This window comes from Capricornis sumatraensis, chromosome 12 (genome assembly GCF_032405125.1).
Source record: "Capricornis sumatraensis isolate serow.1 chromosome 12, serow.2, whole genome shotgun sequence".
NCBI lineage: Eukaryota > Metazoa > Chordata > Mammalia > Artiodactyla > Bovidae > Capricornis > Capricornis sumatraensis.
Window position 1 is genome coordinate 35,066,949 of NC_091080.1, and position 22,445 is coordinate 35,089,393.

Consider the following 22,445-nt stretch of genomic DNA (forward strand, 5'->3'; position numbering starts at 1 on the left):
CCAGGCTTCCCTGTCCATCACCAACTCCTGGACCTTGCTCAAACTCTTGTCCATTGAGACAGTGAGGTCATCCAACCATCTCATCCTCTGTTGTCCCCTTCTCTTCCTACTTTCAATCTTTCCCAGCATCAAGGTCTTTTCCAATGAGTCAGTACTTCTCATCAGGTGCCCAAAGTATTGGAGTTTCAGTGTCAGGATCGGTCCTTTCAATGAATATTCAGGACTGATTTCCTTTAGGACTGACTGGTTGGATCTCCTTGCAGTCCAAGGGACTCTCAAGAGTTTCCTCCAACACCACAGTTCAAAGGCATCAATTCTTCGGTCCTCAGCTTTCTTTATGGTCCATTTACAGCTTTCTTAGTATCTATTGAAACTATCTTCCAAAAATTATGCAGAATGATCCCATCAGAAATTTGTCTGCATTTTCTTTGCATGAAAACCACGGGCAACCACTGTTATATTTTTGCTCGCTGTCATGATCTAAATCAGAACCCCTCCACCATCTGCTCAGGAAACAATAGGCTTGCCCAGAGATGGGAGGTGGTGGGTCAAGTCGAGCACGTGTGTATTATGTGTTCAAGTAAGATCACGGGTCTAGCCAAATACAAAGTGACATTCCCCCCACCCCCAACTTTTTAGCAATGAAAGAAACCAATAACAGTGATAAAGACAAGAGGAAGGATCCCTCAGGGGTCGGGGCACTCAGTGGATCTCAATAAAATATCTAGCAAGGCTGAACAAAGCAGGTTTCATAGCAGCCACCACCTGGAGATTTCTTGCTTGAGAAACGAGGATGATATTTGTTGTTGACTCACAGGACGTTTCTCAGCAGTTTGGAAAGAAAGCACCATAGTCAGTCTTCACCATCCCTATCCTTGGAATAGTATAGGGATCCACCATCCCTTGGTCTTGGAAAAAGAAAAATCCAGTTGCTAATTCCTGATATTTAAACTTGAAAGCATTTCCATAAGACACTGAAGACTTTTTAGACATGTCCTTGCCCCAGGCCTGAGCTGTGTGAGGTTCCGGGGAAAAGGAATGGAACTTTTGGTGGACTGCCCTAGTGACAGGCTCTCCTGAGGGCCCGCAGGGCACCTTGGGGCGGCCCATCGCCATCCCCCCGGTTTCCCGGAAGTACCCCTCCCACTCCGACCTGGTCCTGCCGAGACTTGGAGCCAGGACGGGCGGCGGGGCCACTTTAAGGGCGGGCCGGGGGCGGGCGCCCGGCCGCTGGGGGCCCAGAGCCATTGGCGCGGGGCAGGCGGCTGACGAGGCAGGCTGGCTGCCAAGCTCCTCCCGCGGTGAGGCTGCTCCAGGACTCGCACGTGCGCAACGGGCCATGGCGGCCTCAATTACCGGCCCAGAGTTCGGCCAAACCCCAGGGCAGGTAAGAGGCTTAGGAGGAAGGGGAGGCAGCTGCGTTTATAACGGCGCGTCAGCAGGCGTGGGGCCCGTCGGGCGGTACAGCCCCGCTGGGTGCAGGCGAGCTCGTCGCGGGGACGGCCCGGGGGCCTTTGCGCGGCGCGAGCCAGTCCAGGACGCCTCCCTGGCAACCCGGCCGGCTCCTGCCCACCTCGAGGTCGAGGACGCGCTCGGTCACCTCAGGAGCGGAGGCCCGAGGAGGGAAGGGGACCAGGCCGTGTTGTCGTCACAGAGTCACCCCCTCGAGCTCTCGACGCTCGCCCATCACACTCATTTTCGGGGCCCCGGACCACCGGTGGGGCGACCCAAGGGCGAGACGTCTTGGGCTAGTGACCAGATAAAACGGGAAAGGCAGTTTTTATGTTTTCACCTGAATCCTGTATACAAAAGTTGATTAAACACGTTTCAGTTTGGATATGGAGACTTTTAGTCACCATCTTGAATACGGGAAAGTTTATCTTCAGGTCTCTAGTCTGCACAACTCGGGTGCCTTCTTTTTTCTTTCACTTTGCTCACTGGCGGGGTGGCCGGAGTGTCCTTGCACGCCCCCGACCCCCAAACCAGCTGACGCCTGTCGAGACCGTTGCCATTGGTGGGAAAAGACGGCTGCCCTCTTTCCAACATCCTCCCACCATCCTCCCACCCTATTCACAAATCTGCCCCTACCCTGGCCTCGGTGGGGCCGGGGGCGCACCTTATTTACCATATCCTCGGCAGAAATGCAGAATCATTTTTGTGACTCATTTTCGATAGTAATGAAAGGCGATTAGCAGCTCACCAGGAAGGAAGCATAAGCTAAACCCCACCCCACCCTAGGAAGCAAGGCTATCTGGCGTTGACTCTCTTCTATTTCACGTCTTGATAAATGTGAGAGGGAAACCTGGGCGGTGTCGAGTTTTGTACCCCTGAGAGTGTTATGCATACTCCAGTCTCTTCACTCCTTGAGAACAAGCTTTCTGAACCGAATTACTACCACTTGGAAGTGGACCGTGTTTAAGAGGTTCCTGTAACTTTTTCAAAATGGAAGCACCTATCGGGCTTCCCTCGTAGTCTAGTCGGTAAAGAATTTGCCTGCAATGCAGAAGACCAGCGTTCGATTCTTGGGTCGGGAAGATCCTCTGGAGAAGGAAATGGCAACCTATTCCAGTATTCTTGTCTGGCAGGCTACAGTCCATGGGGTTGCAAAGAGTCGGATACGACTTAGCAACTAAAGAGAGATTTAAACTCAGGACAAACAGTATTTTGGGGGAGTGTGATTCGGCAGAGCTGCACACAGTGGAATTCTGAATAAAATATCTGATGCCCAAGTAGTTAGTACATAGATAATTGTGGCTTTCCACCCTTAAGAGACCCCGAAGCCCCAACTGCACCCTTTGAGCAGCTTGCTCATTTCTCCAGCTGCTGCTGCTGCTAAGTTGCTTCAGTCGTGTCCGACTCTGTGCGACCCCATAGATGGCAGCCCACTATCTGTCCCTGGGATTCTCCTGGCAAGAACACTGGAGTGGGTTGCCATTTCCTTCTCCAATGCATGAAAGTGAAAAGTGAAAGTGAAGTCGCTCAGTCGTGCCCGACTCTTAGCGACCCCATGGATTGCAGCCTACCAGGCTATTCCGTCCATGGGATTTTCCAGGCAAGAGTACTGGAGTGGGTTGCCATTGCCTTCTCCGATTTCTCCAGCTAGAGCTGCTTAAAGCCCTGACTTCTGGGGAAACTGGTGGCCAGCAAGCGCCCTAGTCAGGGCATGAGCCCGCCCAGTTCCTGCTGATTGTCAGCGCTGCTCCCAGTGATGAGTGACATAAATAACAGCTCACTAAAATGCAGGAGCCATTTGCTTTAAGCACTTAAGCACCTGCTGTTACTAATTAAGGGTTTAGCCTGCCACAGATTGCAAATGGAAATCCAGTGTTTTAAAAATGGCAGAGACTGGCGTGCCCTGCCTGATCTCAGTAATCAGAGTGGATGAAGAGCGTGGGTGATGATGGTGTGGCATTGTAAAAAACTGCCCACACTTAAGGGAGCTACACCAAGGTGTTTATCCCTGAGTGCTGTAATTAAATGCTTTTTATTTTCTCTTTGAATTTTCCAACCTCCCGCAATGAATATGTATTGCTTTTGTTAAAGGAGTGCAGTAAACAATTCAGATAGGAAAAAAAAAATTTCACCAAATGAAGCCCAGCATCAGTTCAGGTTGTAATGCTCACAGGTGAAAATCTTAGAGGTACTAAAGGCAGTTTTCCAGAGCTGAATATACGAGAACGTTTTATTCATTTTCCTTTTATTCTTATCAGTGGATTCTTCTCATCACCTGTGCTCATATTACACCATCAACAAGATATTTTTAACTGTATAAATATTCAAATTTAAGCTGATTAGAAGCTCTTCAGTTAATATGAGTTACCTGGGGACAGTGGGGCAGTATTCTGATCTGATTTAGGAACGTGCTGATTTTGTAGGGCAGAGACGGAAGCTTTTGGCAGGAGAGCGAATCGGTTCTTCTCAGTACTGGTTTATTTCCTGCCCCTCTGTGTCCTGTTACAAGTTACAGAAGGGCCCATGAGGGGTACTTTGCTTCCTCATCTCTTTCAGAATCTCTTTCTACCTCTCCTCAGTTTTGCCTCAGTACCTGGGTTCTGCCCATCAAACCTCGCTCTTGACTTTTCTCCACAAGACTAGCTGAGGAATTCTAGATAACTTAGAACTGAGCCTTTGAGCAGAATATTGCGGTGAGAAGCATTAGAGCTAGCCAAGAAAGGGTTCACGTTAGTAACTGATACACATTGTTCAAAACTTAACTTGCATTACCTGTGGCTTAAGTAATGAAGACAGCAGTTTGGTTTAGGGCTATTTTCACTGCTTGATGTAGACACATTTTCCTTTTAATTCTACTCTCCCCTTCCCATCTCCTTGATTTGATGAGTTCCATGTGCTCAAATTTGGTGTTACTTGGGATCATTGGGCACTACTACCACCTGCAGGGCATTGTACAAACATTTCTCCTTAACAACAATCCTGTGATTTAAGTATTATTACCCTCTCGGCCAGATGAGGACTGCATAGGTATATTACTCAGAGATGCTAGTTAGTGACTGAACAAGGCAATGGATGCTGTTATACCTACTATGAAAGCCTTTGCTGCAAACTATCAAGATATTAAAAAAAAATATGTTGTATATTACCGCATATATATGAAATCTAGGAAAATGGTACTGATGAACCTATTTGCAGGGCTGGAATAGAGATGCGGTCGCAGAGAACCCATTTGTGGACACACTGAGGGAAGTAGAACATGGGATGAATTGAGAAAGTAGCATTGACTTGTTTACACTATCATGTGTGAAATAGCTAGCTAGTGGGAAGCTGCTGTACAGCACAGGGCGCTGAGCTCAGTGCTCCAGTGGGGTGGGGTGGGGGGTGGGAGGGAGGACCGAGAGGCAGGGGGTATATGTGTGCAGACAGCTGACTCACGTTGTTGTACAGTAGAAACTAACACAACATTGTAAAGCAGTTATACTCTAATTTTTTTTTTAAAGGATCAGTAACAGCTTTAGTAGAACTGATCTTCCACTATTTGCCCTGTGTTGCAAGGATTAAAAGCCATTCTTTCTTAATAGCAAAAAGAGAAAAAAAAGATTCCTAGGATGTAAGAGAGCTGGTCTGTCTGTTCACCTTGAATTCCCAGCACAGCATCTGCCGTGGAGTAGGGACTCAGGAAATACCAATGGTGAGAGTACTTGGACATCAACTATATTTAAGCAAATACAATAAAAGTGGCAGGAGGTCTTAAAGGAGAAAAGAAACTTTACTACTAGAAAGGTCTGCAAGTGGTTCATAGCCCAGGACATCCTAGTTGATACGTGTTTTTTAGTATAATTAATAGCACCCCCTTTGTTCTCATGAGTGTCAGTTTGGAAGGTAAATTAAATGGTCACCCCATATGTAGCAGGCACGTTACTTTTGGACATTCATAGGTTGCTTCAGTTAACCTGGTTAATTGAAAAATGAAAATCTAGTTACTCATTTTAGGACCCCTTGTTAATGATTGTTTCACTGCTTGGCATTTGGTTCACAAGGGATTGTAATGGTATAAAAGAAACCCTGTGTCCCAGTGGAGATTCACAAATACTCTTCACTCAAAAGCATCATGGTGGCTTAGAGTCCCACTTCCTCCAAGTATTAATGGAAATGAAGAATGTTGACAAAATTAAAAGGAAACACTCTAAAAGGGTCCTGATACTCTCTACTGTAGAAATTCTAGATTTCAGAATTCACTTAAGAGTGTTAATGCTGTCTTCTTAGAATGTAGGAGGACATGAAGCTGGTGACATGAGTTGATATTAGGCTTTGAAACGCCTAATATCAAATAATGAATTGTTACTCTGTTTAAAATAGAGTGGGGCAGGAGAGTGGGATTGGCTCATGATGATCAATTAAGCACACCTATCGACATTCCGGCCTCCCCAGTCTACCTGGCAAGAGTTGCTTAACAGTGTGCTGATACCTTTAGCAAGTAAATATTGAAAAGACAAAAAAAAGCAGAGGTGGTATTCTAAATCAGAAGTCCATGGAGACATATATTCAGTTCATTTCAGTTCAGTCGCTCAGTAGTGTCTGACTCTTTGTGACCCCATGAACTGCAGCATAGCAGTCTTCCCTGTCCATCACCAACTCCCAGAGCTTGCTCAAACTCATGTCCGTCAAGTCGGTGATGCCATCCACCCGTCTCGTCCTCTGTTGTCCCATTCTCTTCCAGCCTGCAGTCTTTCCCAGCATCAGGGCCTTTTCCAAGGAGTCAGTTCTTTGTATCAGGTGGCCAAAGGATTGGAGCTTTACCTTCAGCATCAGTCCTTCCAATGAATATTCAGGACTGATTTCCTTTAGGACTGACTGGTTCAATCTCCTTGAAGTCCAAGGGACTCTCAAGAGTCTTCTCCAACACCACAGTTTAAAAGCATCAATTCTTCAGCACTCTGCTTTCTTTATAGTTCAACTCTCACATCCATACATGACTACTGGAAAAACCATAGCTTTGACGAGATGGACCTTTGTCAGCAAAGTAATGTCTCTGCTTTTTAATAAGCTGTCTAGATTGGTCATAACTTTTCTTCCAAGGAGCAAGCATCTTTTAATTTCATGGCTGCAATCACCATATGCAGTGATTTCGGACCCCCCCCCCCCCCCCCCGCCACAAAAAGTCTGTCACTGTTTCCCCATCTATTTGCCATGGAGTGATGGGGCTGGATGCCATGATCTTAGTTTTCTGAATGTTGAGTTTTAAGTCAACTTTTTCACTTTCTTTCACTTTCGTCAAGACGCTCTTTAGTTCTTTGTTTTCTGCCATAAGTGTGGTGTCATCTGCATATCTGAGGTTATTGATATTTCTCCCGGCAATCTTGATCCAGTTTGTGCTTCATGCAGCCTGACATTTCTCATGATGTACCCTGCATATACGTTAAATAAGCAGAGTGACAATATGCATCCTTGACGTACTCCTTTCCTGATTTGGAACCAGTCTGTTGTTCCATGTCCAGTTCTAACTGTTGCTTCTTAACTGTTGCTTCGTGACCTGCATGCAGATTTCTCAGGAGGCAGGTCAGGTGGTCTGGTATTCCCATCTCTTGAAGAGTTTTCCACATTTTGTTGTGATCTACACAAAGGTTTTGGCGTAGTCAATAAAGCGGAGGTATACCTTTTTTTGGTATTCTCTTACTTTTTTGATGATCTAATGGATGTTGGCAATTTGATCTCTGGTTCCTCTGGCTTTTCTAAATCCAGCTTGAACATCTGGAAGTTCACAGTTCATGTACTGTTAAAGCCTGGCTTGGAGAATTTTGACCCAAGCTTGTCTGTGAGTGTCCAGGAGTCTCTGGTGGAAGCGTGGGAGGGTGCTGTCCTGCTGCAGGGTTGGGGGCACTGAGTATATAGCACTGCCTGCATGGGACCTTTTGAAAGAGGTCGCCATTATCTTCATTACCTCCGCCATAGTTTGGCCTCAGGTCAAATAACACAGGAGACCCAGTTTCGATCCCTGGGTTGGGAAGATCCCCTGGAGAAGGAAATGGCAACCGGACTCCAGTATCCTTGCCTGGAAAATCCCATGGAGCTTGGTGGGCTACAGTCCATGAGGTCTCAAAGAGACAAGACTGAGTGACTTCACTTCTTCACTTCAAATAACTGGGAGGGAACACAGACCCACCCTTCAGCTGAAAATTGGATTAAAGATTTACTGTGGGTGGCCCCACCCATCAGAACAAGACCCAGTTTCCCCCTCGTCAGTCTTTCCCATCAAGAAGCTTCCATAATGGCATTCTATCATGTATACTATCATGTAAGAATTGAATCGCCAGTCTATGTCTGACGCAGGATACAGCATGCTTGGGGCTGATGCATGGGGATGACCCACAGAGATGTTATGGGGAGGGAGGTGGGAGGGGGGTTCATGTTTGGGAACACATGTAAGAATTAAAGATTTTAAAATTAAATTAAAAAAAAAAAAAAGAAGAAGCTTCCATAAGCCTCTTATCCTTCTCCATCAGAGGGCAGACACACTGAAGACCACAATCACAGAAAACTAACCAATCTGATCACATGGACCACAGCCTTGTCTAACTCAGTGAAACTATGAGCCATGCAGTGTAGGGCCACCCAAGATGGATGGGTCATGGTGGAGAGTTCTGATAAAACGTGGTCCACTGGAGAAGGGAATGGCAAACCACTTCAGTATTCTTGCCTTGAGAACCCCATGAGCAATATGAAAAGGCAAAAAGATAATGACACTGAAAAATGAAGTCCTCAGGTCAGTAGGTGCCCAATATGCTATTGGAGATCAGTGGAAAACTCCAGAAAGAATGAAGAGATGGAACCAAAGCAAAAACAACACCCAGTTATGGATGTGACTGGTGATAGAAGTAAAGTCCAATGCTGTGAAGAACAGTATTGCATAGGAACCTGGAATGTAAGGTACATGAAGTGAAGTGAAGTGAAGTCACTCAGTCGTGTCTGACTCTTTGCGGCCCCATGGACTATAGCCTATCAGGCTCCTCTGTCTACGGGATTTTCCAGGCAAGAATACTGGAGTAGGTTGCCATTTCCTTCTCCAGGGATCTTCCCTACCCAGGGATCGAACCCGGGTCTCCCACATTGTAGGCGGACGCTTCACCATCTGAGTCACCAGGACAGGTAAGATACATGAATCAAGGCTAATTGAAAGTGGTTGAACAGGAGATGGCAAGAGTGAATGTTGACATTTTGGAATCAGCAAACTAAAATGGACTGGAATAGATGAATTTAACTCAGATGAGCATTATATCTACTACTGTGGGCAAGAATCCCTTAGAAGAAATGGAGTAGCCCTCATAGTCAACAAGGAGAGTCCAAAATGCAGTACTTGGATACAATCTCAAAAATGACAGAATGACCTCTGTTCATTTCCAAGGCAAACCATTCAATATCACAGTAATAATGCTGAATAAGCTGAAGTTGGACGGTTCTATGAAGACCTACAAGACCTTCTAGAACTAACACCCAAAAAAGATGTCCTTTTCATTGTGGGGTACTGGAATGCAAAAGTAGGAAGTCAAGAAATACCTGGAGTAACGGGCAAATTTGGCCTTAGAGTACAGAATGAAGCAGGGAAAAGGCTAACAGAGTTTTGCCAAGAGAACTCACTGGTCATAGCAAACACCCTCTTCCAACAACACAAGAGAAGACTACACATGGACATCACCAGATGGTCAATACCAAAATCAGATTGATTGTATTCTTTGCACCCAAAGATGGAGAAGCTCTATATAATCAGCAAAAATAAGACTGGGAGCTGACTGTGGCTCAGACATATATTAATAACAACCAAATGCAGTGCTTTGTCCTTAATGGGATCTTGATTTGAAGAGGATCTGAACATTAAAAAAAAAAAAAAATCTGCAGGAAAGCTTGAAATTTAGAAAGCAGATGGAATCAAATTGCTACTAAAACAAAAGTAGAAAAAAACCCCACACCTTAAAAGACATGGAGAAGAGAAATAAAGCCCAGGTAAAACAATTCTAGTGACAGTCCAGGCCGAATGTTTGCAGAAAGGAACATGAAATGGGCCCAAGGGCACTTCCCTGGTAAAGAATTAGCCGTCTGCAGAACCCTGGGCCAACTGGGACCCTGGAGTTCTTTACTCGGGACTCCCCCTTCATTCCTACTACAGCCAGAACATGGGGCTTACAAGCCAAGAGCCAGACCCAGGCACTGCTTTTTCTAAAGAAAATGAACTCTATCTGAGTCATGGGCTCCTGGTATTGGTAGTTTCCAGATGTCTATAGCTGACAAGAATGGAAGGAAAGCCAGCTCTCTCTACCCCGGAGGGGAAAAAAAAACCAAAGTGCTTGGTTTTTAGAGTAAAGCCCGCCTTTATTTAGACAAATAGCCAGTCCCAGTCTCGTTGCTGTCCAGCCTTTCTTCCACCATCCCTCCCACTCACATCAAGCCCACAGTCGGTGGTTCCTTTAAAAGATATAGTAACTGGGGAAGCAGACCACCCCACCTTCAGAGAAAACTGCTCACACTGTTTCAACTGAGTCTTTGATTCATATTTATGTTTGGATAACCAAGAATGGCAGACAGCTGTTCCAGGTATAGGTGATAAAGGTGGTAGGAAAAACTTTTAAAATTTATAATTTGTATCTTTAGAGGGGATATCATATCCTAAAAATTTCAGACTATGATCAATTATCGAAGGAAAAAAATATTAGAAATGAGCAATTCACATTAAATCTGGTAAAAATCTTTAGAATAGGACTAAAGCTTGAGCTACTAATATGAACAATAAACTTAAGTCTCTCAGAAGCTGAGGCATGAAAGATCAATTTAGGATGCCCAGCATCTAACAGACTGTTCCTAAGGACAGAGACAACAGGAGGAAATGACCAAAGAAATAATAGAAGGAACTTTCTAGAGCTGAAGATCCATTGAGTGCCAAGGGAGCTGAGTAAGGCCCATACCCAGACACATCCTAGAAAACAATGAGTCCACAGCATGAGAGGAAAGCACTAAAAGGAAAACAAGGCAGCCTTTTCTTTTCATTAGCAACTCTGGATGCAAGAAGGCAGTGACCCAGTATCTTCAGAGTTTAGAGATAAAGAGATTCTAACTTGTTAGAGTATTTTGATTAGAAAACTAGCATTGAATTGTGAGCCCTAATGCCACCAAAGAACATAAATAAGAAGTTTTAACTCTTAACATTGTAGGAGCAACAGGAGGGAAAAGGAAAATTTGCTCAGCCTAACAGAAAGCTTGGGGAAAGAGAAACAAAATTATAGTGAATGGAAAACCTGAGATAACAAATGAATAAGACCATTTAACACTATCCATGTAACATTAACTAGTGCCATTAATGTAATTACTTATTAAAAACTTAGTAATTATATATAAAAAACATCTGATGGAAAAAACAAAAATTCAAATATATGTTACTTGCAAAATTCATACAAAATCAAAATGATAAGGAAAGCCTCAAAATAAGGGGTGCAAAAAACTAACTGCTGAGTATCAGAAAAAAATAAAATTTCAGATGAAAAGCATTAAAAAAATAGATATATTTTATATATAGTTTATTCTCAATATAATTAGCAATATATGATAGTTATATGTTAATACATACTGAATAAACATAGATCACTATATAGTATATATGAAGTATTACAGTTATGTATTTGTATGAATATATGACATTATTAGGAACTTTAATGTACCTAATCCATAGTTATACACAGAGTCCATAGTTATACACAGAGTCTGTAGTTAGACAAATCGATGAATTGACAAACTATATTTAGAGAGGGACAATTTATACATCTGCTTCATAAACTGAAAAATCAAGTAGACCTAAAGTAAATGAGACAGCAATGAACAAGTTTAATCTGAAAGCTATGTAAAGACTATATGCCCAACGGAAATATGCAGTTTTTTTCAAGTATCCATGTAACATTGCTGCTGCCGCTGCTATCCATGTAACATTAAGCATCGTATATTAAGTCACAGAGAAAATACCAACCAGTTCTAAAAAGAAGTCATGTTGGGTACATCCACTGATGACAATGCACTGAAACAAGAAATGAGTCCATAGCCCCCAAAATTAAAAAAAGAAAAAAACCACTAACCACCTGACAATAACTTTGTTATACAGGTGTTTAAAATAACACTTATTTTACTAGTAAGCAGTAAGGAACAAGAAAGGCAGTCTAAAACTTAACTTTATAAAGTGACTTCAAGCCGAGATTTCACAGACAAGTTTTACTCAAACTTTAAAGTGATAATTTCTTCTTTTATAAAATATTCAAGACCATGGAACAGTTTTGAAGCTTTCGATTTCTTCAAGGCTGGCATAACCTTGATACCCAAGCCAGATAAGTCAGTACCATAAAACAAAATTATATCCAGTTTTACTTATGAACATAGATGCAAAAATCTAAAATAAAATAAAGGAATCTGTTTGCATTAAGCATAGGTTTATCCCAGTAATTCAATGATGACTTGACATTAGGAAATCTATTAATGTAATTCACTAATGGGTGACAGGAGAAAAAAATACAATCATGTTGATACTGAAAAAGCTGTTGATAAATTTTAACACCCATTTCCGATTTAAAATTCTTAGCCTCCAAATAGAGAACTATTTAACTTGGCAAAGGGTATTGACCTTCAGTAGTGGTGAAATATTCCCATTATAGAAAGTCAGGAACATGACAAGCATGCTCAGTTCACTACTGCTATTTACTGTTGTTTTGAATGTCCTGTGTGTGAGTGTTAAGTCGCTTCAGTTGTGTCCAACTCTTTGCAATCCTATGGACTGGAGCCCTCTTGGCTTTTCTGTCCATGGGATTCTCCAGGCAAGAATACTGGAGTGGGTTGCCATGCCCTCCAGGGGATCTTCCCAATCCAGGGATCAAACCCACATCTTTTATGTCTCCTGCATTGGCAGGCAGGTTCTTTACCACTGCCGCCTGGAAAGCCACCTGGAAAGCCCTTTGAATGTCCTAGCCATGCTTTAAGATCAATAAGTAAAAGACATAAATTCTGGAGACAGGGATAAAGATGTCATTTTTAAAAACTATATGATAACCTATCAAGGAAATCGAAGAATCAGCTAAAAAATATTGGAACTAAATGGAGAGTACCTTAAAATACTTGAAGCAAATTCCTTATACAGAATTTGATAGTGCTTCTCTCTGTCAGGTATAATCAATCAGGAAGTATAGTGAGAAAATATATCTCTTTTACGTTGATTCTGAAATCTTGAAAAATCTGGGAATCAATGTGTGAAGACACTTGAAAAATCTATGTGAAGATAACTAGAAAAGTGAAGCTCCAATATTTTGATGATCTGATGTGATGAGCCGACTCATTGGAAAAGACCCTGATGCAGGAAGAGACTGAATCCAGGAGAAGACTGTCCTAGAAGATGAGATGGTTAGATGGCATCACTGACTCAACGAACATGAGATTGAGGAAACTGAGAGATGGTGAAGGACCGGAAATCTTGGCGTGCTGTAGTCCATGGGGTTGCAGAGTCAGACATGACTTAGCCACTGAGCAATAACAAGAAAAATGAACAACATAAGACCGGATTTCTCTGAGTCATACTTCCTAAATAGGGAGATGTAATACCATAATGATAGTCCCTAATTAATCTTAAAAATAAATGCCAACCTTAATCAAAATTTTAACAGGACTCCTTATGGAACTTGACAAGCTGATGATAAAATTCTGTAGGAAGAAACATTGTGAGAAAATATCTAAGGACAAAATAGAAAAATAGTAAAGAGGCAACCATATGCTCTAGCAAATATAAAACATAAAGAGCTAGTAATTAGTGTGCTATTAACCAGGAATAGGCAAATAGATCAATGCATCAGAATGAAGTCCCCCCAAATTTACATACATACATACTTATATAATACATATATATGGCATTTGAACTATTAAGAGAAGTTTAGCTTATTCATTAATGCTGTTCTTTGACATTTTAACTGGGTTGTATTTAATGTCCGTATAGAATAAAGCACAGAAATGAAAGGTGAAGATGGAAATTCTATTTTTTCTAACTAAATGTGCTTGAAAATATCCCCAAATGAAAATAAAGAACATTTTTTATTCCTAATCTTGGAATTTGAATAGCATGTATATTCCATTCAAAGAAAGGATTTGGTTTGAGTATTTCTTAGAATTGGGGGATTTAAATCTTTCTCTGTTCTTTGGCATGTGTGTTTCATCAAAATCAATGATACATTCCAATTAAACTGTTTTAAATGAAAAAAAAATAATATTTTCTCAACAGCACGACTGCAAAGGCCATGCTATTTGCTAAACTATCTTTCTGGAACCTTTGATGAAGTATTAATTTTCTATCTAAAAACATTTTGTTTTCTACTAATAACTTTAATTTAGATGTCCTCTAAATAGTAATCATTTAAAATAAGCATATAAACTTGTATAAACAAGCAAGAAAGTAGTATTAAGAGAGAAACAAATTGCTAAGCACCTAATAAATGCTTTCATCCAGGACATTCAACATCTTCAAGTAAAAATTTTGTGGCGAGTTCTTTCTCAAATATGAAACTTGTACATTGTAATCACTCTTAAATAAAAGCACATTTTGTACATATATACATGTATATACATATGTATATATATATATCTATGTGTGCACATGCACACACACACACATATATATACACACAAATACACACATAAATCATGTGGAAGAGGCACCAGCATGGTTCTCTCATTAATAAACAGGTTTTCCAGCAGGGTGGACAATTGGAGAACTGGACCAAAAGAATCTTATCTGTTGTTAATAGGATGAGAAAGAGACTTGTAGGACAACCACAGTAGAATGGTATTTGCAAGCAAAACTTTTAAAAATAGCATGACTTTCAAATCTGTTCAATACCTAGGTTCTAAGGACATGAGATGAATAGCTTCTGCCCTTGATGTATGCTTATAGTTGGCCATTCAGTCCAGCTGAATAGTCAGTCATTGGCTGTTTGTAACCTTTATTTATTTTCTCATACATGGTGACTTGTTCTCTATGCCTAGACATTGTGTGTCTGCTTTTTTTCCTTCTCTTTCAGGCAAATATAGACCTCTTATTAGTGGGCGATGTCACAGTTCATTACCTGGCTGATACTGTACAGAAATTATTTTCAAATATAGCAAAAGTCACCATCATCATTAGTGATGTGAAGAAGGCAGCAGCACTTGTGGATGACTGCACATTTGACATGGTTTTCCTGAAGCTGACTTCTCCACCAACTGCTGAGGAGCTGGAAGTGGTCAAATTAATTAGGTAAAATCTTGACTCTATATCTTTAGAATAGTTTTTATTAAAACTTGCTTCTATAAAAATCCTTAGAAGATGATACTATTCTACTTTAATTTTTAAGGTGAGAGATATTTTCAAGGGCAAAATCTCTATATATGCCTTTGTTTCTACGGCCAGTTTGGCATACTATTATAAGAATTGTCATTTTAGCTTCAAAAGTAATAGGTGAGGGTATAAGAATTAATTGGTCATAGAAATTTATTTGGTATATAATGCTTCCCTTAATTTGATAGGCACTCCATTTTAATAATGATGTCATTAGCATGGCATATCTTTTCAGAGTTCATGAATTGTTATAGCAGATACTAAAGCAGATGACCACTCTGGGTCATGATGGCTGTGGGCTGAAGGTGTCTCTTTCAAGAAATGTCCTGATGTGAAAGAGCCATGAGGCTCTCTGTATCCACTGAGTCCAAGTCAATACCGATTCCATTACTCTTGTTTAATCCAGCAGATCCATAGATGTTCTTCTGTTTGACCCACTTCTATCTGGAGTCTAGAGGTGAAGAGTTAGGTTCTTCCTTGCCTGATTACATATGATTTTGAGTCATTTAGGATGTTTTTAAACAGGGTTAGGTGAGATTGAATGTGTTTCCCTTCTGTGAGAAGACTCAATGAAGAGTAATTGCAAATAAGATTGATATATGTTTAGGGACTTCTCATCATTACAGGAGAGGTCTTTCTAGACCAAAGAAGAAAGTTCAGAGCAATACTGTAATCCCAGAATGAAAAGGGGCAAGAATATTACATTAGGAGAAAAGAAAGATGGGACTGGGAAAAAGCCAGAGCCGCTGGTTACTTGTTAAAGACAAGACAGAAGACAGACCCTGCTCCTGGGGTCTTGGAACTTTTGATCTTATGAATTTCGTTGGCTTTCTACTCAGAATATGAACTAAACAAACCAGGCAAATTACCTCAAATAGGATTTCACTTCCAAAACATAGTGTGTACAATCTTCTTTCTGAAGATATGCCTATTTTACTAATACATCTTTTCAAAAAGGCTCCTAAACATAGAGTACCTCTCATTGAAGGTGCATAGTAGTATCTCACTTATATAGCATTTTAAGGAATTTACAACAGCTTTATGACAGCAGGGCTTCATCCTTCCTACTCAGCAGATTAGAAACCTGAGGCTGAAGTGACTTTCATGAGACCACATGGCTTGTGTTCACACAGCTCAGACTAGAATTCTTTATTCTTCCCTTCCCGTTCTTTCTTCTAAAAGTCTGTAATGATCTGGCTGTTTACACCTCTGAGATCCTGTAAATGCCAAACTTACTCTAAACTAAACATATTCTGGAAGAGCAGTGGACCAGCTGGGTGGCTGACCTCGCTTCATTCCAGGGGCCAGAGTCTAGCCGTGCTCCTCCAAAGGTGGTAAAGGCCTCATGTATGCACATGATTGAGGCTACATTTTGAACAGGATAAGATTAAAGTTACGTTGAAGAACAGGCTTTACATCTAGTCACAGTTGTTAAAAGCTTCAGGGACAGAGGAGAGAGCCTCTGTGTGATCCTTCCCTCTGTGGATTCTTTCTCTGCTCTGAATAGCATAGCGTAAGATGTGTTAGCAGAGAGAAGAAGGCAGATAAAGGAACTATATATACAGACATGTATATGATAGTTCGGTTATTTTGCTGTAAAATCATTTTTTTGAAAAAAAAAGATAATTTGTCGAGTACACTTGAATTTGGTTTTCTCTCTCTCTTTTTTTTGGTCTCATTATGTTATTCTCAATATTCAGTTTAGGTATTGACTAATACTAGGTATTCCGTATTTTGCTCAAGGTATGGGTGTGTGAGCATACCTCAGAAGGACCATGAGTCCTAACTTTTGTGTTCCTCTTTGAAAAAGGGACAAAGCCTTCTTTATCGTAGCTTTGTGTTTCCTGATACTGACCTCAGCAGCTGGAAATGTCTCTGAAATTCCCTTTCTTGTCCTCAGAACTGTTATGACTTTATGACTTATTTATACCCTTATGGACCATGTTTATATTTTTGAGGCTATACGTTTTCTTAGGATAATGAGTCTCATGAACATCTTGCCCCATTTATAAGGCATTAAATCTTTATCTTTCCTAGAACACTTTATCTCATGAGTTTTGGGCTAACGTTAAATGACTAAGCCAAGATAAAGGGTTTCAGCTTAGCTTTTATATGCTGTATTTTGGATTTTTCCCCTTAGAGCTTTGTTGTTGTTCTGTTATATCTCAAAATCTGGATAGGTTCAGGAAAATATAGAAGTATTTACCTTACTCATCTCTCTTTGGGCACTTACGTGCCCTGCCAGTAAGTAAAGAACTGGTCCATGTGTATTTTCAGTGTCAGAGCACATGATCACAAATGTATGTATATCTATAATACATATCAATGTCTATTGAAAATAAGAATGAATGTACTCTGTTAGCTATATAAACTTCTTTTAGGATAAAATGCAAGCCAGCTTATTAAAAAGATTTTAAAATTTATTCTTACAGAACTGTGGTTTTGGCCTGGGACTAATCATGAAACAGTTTTAAATATTCATAAAAATAATAGTACTTTATACCCTGACATCCTCAAGAATGATGGCACGTCTCGATTATAGGTTGACATTTCTAGTTGAGTTCAGTTAAGTCAGTCATGTCCGACTCTTTGCAACCCCATGGACTGCAGCACGCCAGTCTTCCCTGTCCATCACCAACTCCTGGAGCTTGCTCAAACTCATGTTCGTTGAGTCGGTGATGCCATCCAACCATCTCATCCTCTGTCATCCCCTTCTCCTGCCTTCAATCTTTTCCAGCATCAGGGTCTTTTCCAATGAGTCGGCTCTTCACATCAGGTGGCCAAAGTATGAGAGCTTCAGCTTTAGCATCAGTCCTTCCAGTGAATATTCAGGGCTGATTTCCTTTAGGATGGACTGGTTGGATCTCCTTGCAGTCCAAGGGACTCTCAAGAGTCTTCTCTAACACCACAGTTCAAAAGCATCAATTCCTTGGCGCTCAGCTTTCTTTATAGTCCAACTCTCACATCTGTACATGTCTACTGGAAAAACCATAGCTTTGACTAGACGGACCTTTGTTGGCAAAGTAATGTCTCTGCTTTTTAATATACTGTCTAGGTTGGTCATAGCTTTTCTTCCAAGGAGCAAGCATCTTTTACTTTCATGGCTGCAGTCACCATCTGCAGTGATTTTGGAGTCCCCCCCAAAATAAAGTCTGTCACTGTTCCCCCATCTATTTGCCATGAAGTGATGGGACTGGATGCCACAATCTTAGTTTTCTGAATGTTGAGTTTTAAGTCAACTTATTCACTCTCCTCTTTCATTAAGAGGCTCCTTAATTATTCTTTTTGATCTTGATGTCATTTCATGAATACATTCTTATTGAGCCAGATGAACTCAGATACCACCCAGTGGTAAAGTATTTTAAGATGATCTCAAGATTCATATTCTTGGTTCCAGAATTTCAGGAGTGTTTGACCCTTGGCACAGGTCAGTTCTCAAAACTGAGCCAAATTCAGAAGGCAGACACTTGGTAATTCAGATGCATCCAGACACTCTGTCTTACAAAGGCCAGGGCAGAACATCAGTGTATGTTGCAGACTCATCCACTGTGCTTGCATCCTCTTTGGCATTGTGATATTCCAGTCCATGAACTCTCTGAGGTCCTTCAAACTGTTGTGATTCTTGTGAGCTCAGAGCAGTACAGCAATAGGGAGGGAACACAAAATGTGCTTCCATCTGCTCAGTCAGCAAATCAGGTTTGATTCTGTTTCATTTTTTCCCATATAGATCCAGTTGTCTGATCAGTTAACTTATTACTTCATTTAGGAAACCCAGTCTCGTGAGCCACAGGTTGTCCTGTTATGTTCCCAAATTCCAGGACATCCTTGACTTGTCAGTGCTGCTCAGAAAATCCGATTAGCCAGTCTGCATGACCTGAATTCTTGACAGTAAACACTGTAACAACAAAACATCTAAGTAGTTTTTCTGAAAGCATTATTCATAAACATAAAGTCATGGAATAAAAATTAAAAAAAAATAAAAACATTATCCTATAAGAACTGGGGAACATTCTAGATGTTTATTGTTTCTAGCATCACGTCATCTGGTGAACCGGACTTAGGGTTGCAGCAGAAATTCTTCTGACAAAAAGCACACTGTGAGCAGGGAACACCAGCCTTCACTATTGACTGGAAGAAATCATTGCATTTTATTGCAGGAGCCCTATTAGTAGCAAGTAAACTCACAGTTTTCATATTTATAGAAAAACTCTTAATTTTCTCACGAAAATGCTTGCTGTTTTAATTAATTAATAAATGATATTACTTGTTACAAAGACCAAACTAGACCATGCCAGGTTAATTTGATTGCATTGGGCCCACAGGCAGCATAATGGAAACAGTTCTGAGAGAGGCTGCTCCTCAAAAATGACACTGGCTTTTGTCTTTTGAAATCCTTGTGCTATAAAGGAAGTGCATTTTAAAATGTCCCCTGGCTTCATATGGACTTGAAAGAACCTTTTGGTTCTCCTATTAGACGATAGATTTCAGAGGCCAGCTGGGCTTTCCTGAGGTTCTTCGATCATCAGAGTGTACAACTCAGCTCAAAACACCTTTGTATGATCTTTTTATTTTTTTGTTCCAGCTACCAGGGACTGGACTTGGAGATGGGGACCAGACTGGGGTGGGCACTGCTTCAGGGTGAGCTTATAGCAGCCTCCAGTTGCAGAGGTTGCTGGAGATGGACGTGTAGGGATGGACACTAGAACATCAACAGCCAGTCTTGTGTACGGAGGAAGCATCATGTCATTTCAGCAGTGTATGTGGTGAAACCAGGGGAAATAAAGTATCCCCAGCAAGCTGCAGATGTTTAAAATCTCAGGAGACCTCAACTCTTAAGTGTTCGTAAGGTCTCAGAACCTGCAATTTGGCTTTGGCAAGTGAAAGAAGTGGTATCAGTTGAGGTGGAGGAAGGAGATTTTTGTTGTATTTTGGTGTTGCTTAGTTTTGCATTAAGGAACATTCATTTAGTGGAAAGAGGACCTTTTTTGGTGACCCTGGATACTAGAAACTCTTTCAGCTTATTGATTTGTACAGAATGTGATTGAGAAGCTGATCTGTGGACCAGAGTGTTGGATTCTGGGAACTCTATTGATTGCTGGAGTTCCTGTACAATTAGGGCTCCACCGGCAGGGGAAGTGTTTGGGTTGGTAATTGATTCTGTTCTCTTGACAAATCCAGGAATTCCAACTCCGTTTGTAAAGCTTGAAATTCATCAGGGTATAAAAATCCATATATCCAAATCTGACCTGTTTTCTAGTCAGTAAAATCAATTGAAAAGTAGAAATAGGATTATTTCTAAAAGGAGAGAATCTGCTTTTTAAAACTTCTCTAATTCTAGAATATTTTAACTTACCATGATGTATTTTTTCATGAACCTGGAAAGTGTTTTTTATTTCAAAAGTTGGCCTAAACTACCCACTAAGTTTCTATCTGTTCAGTCCGTTTGTGCCTCCCACCTCATCCTGTTAGCCATACCCCTGGTATACTCTACACTTTTTCATCACTTACAAAATAGATATGAAAAACTTACATCATGGCAGGGGTTATTCTCTCCTCCTCACCCCCACTGTACACACTGCTCCCCGCCGTCCACACCGTGCCCCCGCCGTCCACACCGCTCCCCGCCGTCCACAGCACACTGTGTGCTAATGGGCCTTTCTTAGTGTCACATCAGTCTGTGGTCGAATTCTACCTTCCCTCCCACACTTGCCTGTTTTGACAGTAGAACAACTTAGCTTTTCATTTCCTCATAGAAACCATATTAAGTTTCCTCTCTTCTTTCCTCTCTTCTCTTTCAGCCCACATTCTCTTTCAGAATTCATAGCAAAGAGTCAACCCTGAATAGATCTCAGTAGCGTGATTGTCACATTTTAGCAATATCCTACTTGTTTGACATAATTGACTTGGTAAATATTCTGAATCATTTAAAGAAAGTTCTTAGTATGTCTCAATAATTTTTTCTCTGTCAACTCTTGCCTGGATAGCTTATACTGTGGTCTCTCAGATGTATTCTGTGCCATCTTCTGTCAGTTCACCCCATTGTAGGCAGAGTAGTCTCCCAAAAATTCAAAGATAATCATGTTACTCCCAAGCTTAACAGTTTCCATTGTCCATCTTATTTTACTTTTTGCTCATTTTAATGAAATACCGTATCTTTAACTTGGCCTAAAAGGCCTATTATAATCAGACTCCAGCCCTGCCTCCCTGTCTAGTCTTGTCTTAAGTGTTTGTCCTTCAGAAGCTCTGTACTAGAGCCATCCTGGACTTCTTTTACTTTCTGGAATTCACTTGCTCGTTGCACTCCCAGGCCTGCACATGTGCTGTTCCCTTTCCAGAATGCACTTTGCTGCTTGTCTGCTTCCCACTCTCCCGCAGCCCCTGCCTTTCATGTGGTTGCTCCTAGCCAGCTGGAGTTTCCCTGCCTGAAGCTGCAGAGCAGGTTGGTGCCCAGGCCGTGCTCCCCTCAGACCCCATGGCTTTCCTTTGCAGCACTGGGCACAGAGTCGCCACTGAATTACTCAGCTACAGGCATTTGCTCAGTGTCTGTCCTCCCCAAAAAAGTGTTGACTCCACAAGGACAGGGACTGGTCTTTCTGTCTGTTCATGGTATCCCCCAGAGCCAGCACAGAATTTGGCACACAGTAGGTTCCCAGTATGTATGGCTTAGATCTATATTCTATGTGTAATGTAATTTGGAATGTAGAATAGAGTATGTTTACTTTCAAATGCAGATATAAGATGACCAAATATTATTCATTGGGGGTTCTTCCAGGTCTTGTTTTAAGGAATAAATAATAACCATATATATGGCCATATACTAATAAATGATGCTTTACATATTTAAGAATACTTTGTCTTCAACAGTTTTAGCTGTTCTCTTTAAAGTCAGGTTCACAGTATTATTCTTCATGGGAAATCATTTTCTTTTAGCTAATATCAATGCTCAGTATCCACCAAAATATCAGAATTCCACCTTACTGAATTCCTAAGTATAGTTAACAATAATGCCACAATTTTAAAAAAAAAAATCATGTTGGAAATCTTCAAGTGTATTAGAGAGAATAGTACAGTGAACTTCCAAGTGCCAATAATATTAATAGTTATCAATATACAGCCAATCTTGTTTCATACCTACCCTCTCCTACACCTCCTTCTCCAGCCTCCCATCCCTACTCACTGGTAGGTTATTTTAAAGGCAAGGTGGATAATTTTAAAGCAAAGCTAAGACATCATTTCCTTTTATCCATAAGAACTTGAATAAGTACCTGTCTAAGATAAGGGATCTTTAAAAAGCAATACCAATAATCACACCTAAAAAATTAATAACAGTTCCTTAGTATTGTCAAAAAGCCAGCTGGTGTTCAAATTTCTCTTGTTTATCTTATGATTTCTTTTTTAAACTGTGAGTTTTATACAAATGGAGATTCAATTTTCCTTTCCTTTTGATTTTTTTCTTTTTATCTTCTCTCTATGTGTTTTATAAAGGGGCCATTTGTCTTTTAAATTTCCCACATTCTGATTTCATCCCCATAGCATCTTAAAACAGATTCCTCTTTTTTTTTTTTTTTTAAATGTCTTGTAAACTTGTAGTTAGGTCAAGAATCTGGATAAG

General features: G+C 41.0%; 1 protein-coding gene across 1 annotated transcript in view; it reads left to right on the top strand.

Moving 5' to 3' along the window:
- Positions 1-1,339: 1,339 nt before the first annotated feature.
- The window catches only part of SOHLH2 (spermatogenesis and oogenesis specific basic helix-loop-helix 2), a 38,796-nt gene continuing 17,690 nt past the window's right edge, over positions 1,340-22,445 (top strand). Inside the window, exons 1-2 of the mRNA XM_068984352.1 lie at positions 1,340-1,801; positions 14,538-14,752. Coding sequence (XP_068840453.1) covers positions 1,340-1,801; positions 14,538-14,752 — 677 coding nt within the window. The remainder of the gene's footprint in view (positions 1,802-14,537; positions 14,753-22,445) is intronic.